The sequence below is a fragment of the Ruditapes philippinarum genome, unplaced genomic scaffold (assembly GCF_026571515.1).
Source record: "Ruditapes philippinarum isolate M1 unplaced genomic scaffold, ASM2657151v2 ctg972_1_1_1_1, whole genome shotgun sequence".
NCBI classification, from domain to species: domain Eukaryota; kingdom Metazoa; phylum Mollusca; class Bivalvia; order Venerida; family Veneridae; genus Ruditapes; species Ruditapes philippinarum.
In genome coordinates, this window is record NW_026854450.1 from 246,726 (window position 1) to 252,942 (window position 6,217).

Sequence of the window (6,217 nt, forward strand, 5' to 3'; positions counted from 1 at the left end):
TGCGCATGAAACGCATAAACGAATTTCTCATGTACACTCAGTTATTAATGTAAAAATGTAATTGATATTTTCAATTTTCATAATTTGTTTTAAAATATTATGGATACATCAATATGGGTTAAAATGTAATTCATACTATTTTTTGATAATTATGCTAGTAACGCGGAGAACTATATTTAAAGCTCAGTAATTTTGATAAGTTAAACATGATTATTATTCATAAACTTTTTTTAAAACATATGAATTGGTTAATTTGCGTTTTTTTCAACAATTCTTAGATTTTAAATTTTTTAGTTTTATTTAAGTTATAAGAAATACATCACGCGGTTAATTTGCTATATTACCCATTCATGGTATTATATGGTTACAAAACTAAACGGCCCTCACGTCTCGGTCGAAATAGCATGCCGTTTGATCATTTTCCTCTTTCTCTCTCAGCGTGGTGTGATATTGATATGATCCGCCTAAGGAACATTAAATTGGTATACCATTTTAATCTGTGTACACCATATAAATTATTTATGTACAGGGAGGAATAAGTCAATCGTCAGACACAATTTAGGAAGCGATAACGTAATTCAGACCTATTTACAAACTTTAATCAACTAATTATTATTCATTTAACATTGGCACAACAAGAACCCCAGTAAAACTTGTATGCAAACCTTGACCATGTATTTGTGCGTCTGCTGGCCAACGATTTTCAACCCACACTTCGTCACCGACATTTAATTGCACGGCAACAGAAGCAGAGCCTTGGTCATAGTACGTGTCTCCACCTGATTCTCCATAAGCACCAGCAAGCTGAATACCATTTTTTATTATCCCTACATCGATATTCTTATGAGCTTCTGCTAATATAGACGTACAAAACAGATATATGCCAGATACAGGGGCAATGAAGATGCCTGAAAGGTGATGATAGCCGCCGCCAAGATTTAGGTTAACAGAGTCATACACGATTTTCTGATGCAGCCCAATATTTATGACTGTGGTTGCACTAAGTACTGCCTGGAAAGCGACGTTTGGATGTATAGATTGTCTGCTGGACCTCAAATCGTCTGAAGTTAAAGTGTAAATAATGTGATACCTTCTATATTTTTTGACAGAAGTTAGCAATTGTAATTCTTTTTTGTGACGTTGTTTAAAGCATTTTGTTTACTTAACTTTTTTAAAACCAACTTTATTATTTTGCCGTTACAACATAATATATAATAGTTAAAGAAATATGATAATATTGAAGATTTTGTAAACGTAATAAAGCAACTCTTCATGACTCTCATCTTTAAATTGACAGCTTTCTCTATCAAAGTTTACTGTGCATTGTTCTCACCTGCGTTGTTTGAAATGTTTGATAGTATTTCAGACTTGGATTCGGATGATCTTACACCATCCTTCCGAAAGTTCAGTTGACTTTCTTGGCGTAATAAGTCTGATATGTCAGAAGTTTCTTTACGCTCTTTGATTTGTAGCAGTGTTTGTTCCTTTGGAGGGTTTGCAAACTCATTTTGTTTTGATTTAAATATCAATTCCTTCATGAGATAGTTTATAGCATCCTGTTGTTGCTTGTCTTTGTCTTTGAGTATTGTGATAACATTTTCTTGTTCTGCTACACGCTCTTTCAATGATCGGATTGCATGCTCATGCGACTTCACTGGAAATATATGATGTAAATGATATCATACAACATATCTTTAAATCTTCTTTTTCATATTTCTTTTAGATTGCATGCTCTTTCTTGCAGATGGCAAAACAATTTGTTCTCAAATCACGTATCTCATAATTAAAAGTTGATATATCTTCTTCTAACATTTTTGAATCTTAATTTTAGATTAAAGCATACCGATATGTGCAAGATTTGGAAGGAAACAATATTAATTTAAATCATTTTTTGAATCACTTATCTGTAAAGTCACATAGCATACCTGTGTCTTTCAGCTCTTTAATCATCGACAGAATGTCAGTATCTCCTGTTATTACTGTACATGATATATCCATGAGGAAAACAAACAGAAATATAGAAACAACGAAGTTAACCGGCATCTTCAATCTGTGAAATATTAGTTAACAGTGACCTTGTGCAGACTAAGTTGCCGATCATATAAAGTTCTTGTCTCTATATTTAGATACATGTGTTAAGCCAGCGATAAGAGTTATGCACTTGTGTCGTGATCAAGGTATAATTAAACTGTGTCATAAAATTAAATGTAGTGTTAAACAGCAATTGGTACCATATTGAATCAAATTAATATGATGTCAACTTGAAAGTGCAAACAGTATGGTTTACACTCGCAAAAATTTACAAAATTCTGCATCCGACTAAATAGCGTATATGACTGACTGCTGACAACATAAGAGGTCGTACCATTTCCCCCTTTATTCAATAAGCAAGAACACTCCAACTAAGATAAAACAGTTTATATCGAACTGTCATATGGACATTGATCCCAACATGGCTTAAATTCTCAGTCCAAACTTTTCAAAATATTGATTCTCTGCCGGAATGTTGCTTTCATTTTTTCTGTGCTTCTCGAGGTATTGTGTTGCGTTGGGAAACGATTCTTTTTTTTAATACTTTATTTAAACCATGATCATTATGCTTCAACAATGTATCGGTGGTCTGTTTGGTCGTTCTAAATATTACGGTTATTTTCTATTCAAATTTTAATAATATCTAAAATATATCTCAAAATATCTCGATAAATATCAAAAATCGTTTCGACATTCATGATACAATCCCATTCTGATGGATAACCATGCTTAATTGTATAGTATATCTTCAGTTGATGTTTTTAATAATCTTTTTCGAAACAATTAGACTAGTTATAACTATCTGGCCTTCAGGGTTAATCGCACACTTAAAGTAATCAAAAAATGTATTGTATTAAAAATAAAAATAAAATGTCACCCCTAAATTACAAGTTTGGTGTACGTCTATGCATTTCCCTAGTCGAGTATGCATATCCTCAAACAGAAAATTTTGGACATGTGACAGGCTAAAAATGGCCTCAGGTCGATCTTAGGGTAACTAGTAACCGACGCTGAAAAGCCTTTTACTCTATCTCAATTCATTGAGAAGTTGCAGCACTTTGAAATCAGTTTTGATGGAAAAAACAATGCAAAATAGTGATTTTTTTGCAATTTTGAGACGTCCCCCCGTTGCCATGGTAACAGAAAATGTATGATTTGGCATGCTGTTACAGAGGCTATTGGCCAGTCAACATTTGTGCCAAGTTTTATCAGTATTGAAGCATTTTATATAGTTTCATAGCAGTTTGAACTTGTAAATACAAACGGCCATTTTTCACAATATGCTCATGTGGTAAAAGGTTAATTAAAAAAATAAGAAAATGTCACAAAACAACAATTTTTCACCAAAATTAAGTGTAAGGGCACGTGTTAACATGGAAAAACAAGTTTTGGGGGTAATTCCAAGGTTTTTCATATTTTTTTGTTAACCTTTTCCCTTATATAGACGTGTTTTGACGGCTTTTTGCCCCCCCCCCCCCCTTTTTGAGGCCTTAAACAGTGAAAAATGCCCTAATTAGGCCCCAAACACTGTTTTTCATTTGAGAAATGTTGTTAAAAAAGTGATCACTTTTTCGGCGCGGCCCCCATCAAAATGGTACATCAGGGGTTCCAGAAGGGGGATGTGCTTCCTTCTTTTTTTTTTGGGGGGGGGGGGAGGGTTTGAAGGGGGGGGGGCGGTAGTCCTCCTCATCGCCAAGAAATTTTTTGGACATGTGACAGGCTAAAATAAACCACTATCGAAATCCAGTTTGTACATGAATTAAATCTCTCGAATTAAACAAAAACATCCTCATTTTGATAAAGAAGAAAAAAAGAAAAAGATCCTAAGCAATTGCTTCCGCACAATTTCAAATAACATAAAGTAAAGTTATTGAAAAGTAAGGAATATTCTCTACATATTTGGTAGTTTTACCTATTTTATGATATTTACAATTAAAGACGACACATTGCTATCCCTTGGATAAGATGTTTATTAAAGATACCATTAATTTAAATAATGAACCTACGTGCGTCCATCTATAGGGATGCATATTACATTTTATTATAATTATGCTAACCAGTGTTTCTCTACAATTGTTGAAAATTACTATACAATTATGACTTCAAACTTTAATTAAATTTGTTTTCGTCACCGATCCGCGCTTTAATGTAAACGGTCAGAAATTACTCTTATATTGCTTATATGTCATGAGGTATACAGAATATTCGTGTGTTCCTTTGAAAATGCTATATATCACACATCAAAATGAGAAAATATCCAATTTATATCAACTATATCCAGAAAATATAGCACATTTTCACTTCTATATATAGCATTTTTTCTCAAAACGAACACATATCCTCCATATACAGTTTAAAGTCAAATTAGAAAACGGTAGATAGACATTTTAGTCTTGGAGATCATACTTTAAACCATAAGAAGGGAATACCTTTTGCAGATAATTTAAAATAAAATCTTAGACTCAACCACAACGTTACTTTAGTGCAATAACTGATTAACTCCTATTAAATGTAGAAGGAGTTATTCCGGTACTACACTAAAGTGACGTCCATTGTTCTGATCCCTGTCTCCTAGAGATACTGGTGTTATTTGCATTTATGTTAGTCCCTTTACACATTAATTTAATATTCTGAAGTTATATCAATATTTGTTTATTAATATATGTACATTCTCATTTAACATCACAATTTTGAATACATACATATCGTATTTGCTCATATGACACAATTTGAATTGAATATACATGAAAAAATAAAAATAAAATTTGCATAATTATATTTGTGTTGTTATTATTATTTTTTTGTCAAGCGGTAATCATTAAATCAAATAATAAAGTTGGTTAGCTCTTTATTTATTAAAGATTTAACTGTTGTCATTATGTTATCATGCTGGTGCTGGGACACTTCATTTCAAAAATACAATTTTTCTTAAAAGTAACTTATAATATTTAAAAATTCATTTCAAAAAGAAAAGTGCACCAACATTTCATTTTTAGCAATTATTTGCGATTTAGATGAGATCAAAGCCAAACTATATTTATCAGTGTTGGTTAAGTATCATTTCATAAAGTTCATTTTTTTCCCTGGAATTTCCTCGATTGCAAGTATTTGCAAAATTGTAAAAGTATCTGTTTCGACCAATCCTTATTTTGTCTTCTATTGTCAACAAACTGGGACATGAATTAAAAGAAAACAAGGTAAAAAAGTAATAAATTAATAAATTTTCGTAGAAACAGTTTTCCAAGAACACACAAAAAGCAAAGCTATAGGGGTGCAATATTAGATGAATTATACGGGCAAATATGGCCGGTAACCAGTTAATATGGAGAATTATCAATCTTTTACGTCCTCAATCTTTTTAATTAAATTTTCACGTGGATGAATTGCTGTTGTAACAAGATAAAAAAAATGGTGACAATGATAAAATTGTCTTGGTTCATTATTATCATTTGAATTTTGACGTTTAATTAAGAAACTTAAGTTGAAAAGAAAATCTAATCAAGTGTTGAGAAATATTTGTTTTATCCTTATTAACGTCGTTTTTCACAAGCGATGACTTCTATTTTCAGTCTGAAAACCAAGAGTTAAGTTTTGTCTAAGATATGACAAAGCAGCTTGAAATTGACATTTTAACTTAAATGTTCATGTCCATTTGAATCATAACAGGGTCATGTTGTAACCACGTGGGACATGTCTGTCAAGGATGGTAGCCAGTTAGCAATATCGCAATGCTGATTGAGATGAACCAAAAAAAAGAATAGCACAATTCTTTAACAGCAAAACAAGAATTGCTTTAAATCATGCTCTCATTCTAATTCTTTCATCAAGGTTTTTTTTTTTTTAATTTTACCCTTGTTTTTTGCTTGAACGGGAGAAAAGTTGACCCTATGTTCTTTATATTTTATTTGCTTGGATCAGAAAATATTTGATTGCATGTAAAAGGGTATATTAAATATTAACTTAGAAATTGTGCTCTATAGAGCGTTTTAAATACAAACTGAACACAAGCCTTGTTTATCAGGTCAAAGACGGAACAATTTTTACAATATTATATTACAGTAATATATAATTATTTGGCAATAAAAAAGAAAAAGACAACGTTACTTTACTCTTAGTTTTTCCGGTATAATCATGAGATGCTTTAAATTTGCTAGGGAATGTTCAAATTATCAATGACTTATTGTTT

General features: G+C 31.7%; 1 protein-coding gene across 1 annotated transcript; it reads right to left on the minus strand.

Annotated features, from left to right (window-relative positions):
• Positions 1-584: 584 nt before the first annotated feature.
• LOC132740155 (uncharacterized) lies at positions 585-2,084 on the minus strand. The gene is made up of 3 exons (XM_060728005.1): positions 1,926-2,084; positions 1,334-1,654; positions 585-1,061 (listed from the first exon to the last, which is right to left on the minus strand). The coding sequence occupies exons 1-3, from the start codon at positions 2,041-2,043 to the stop codon at positions 613-615; spliced, it is 888 nt and encodes a 295-aa protein (XP_060583988.1). The 5' UTR covers positions 2,044-2,084; the 3' UTR covers positions 585-612.
• Positions 2,085-6,217: the final 4,133 nt, after the last annotated feature.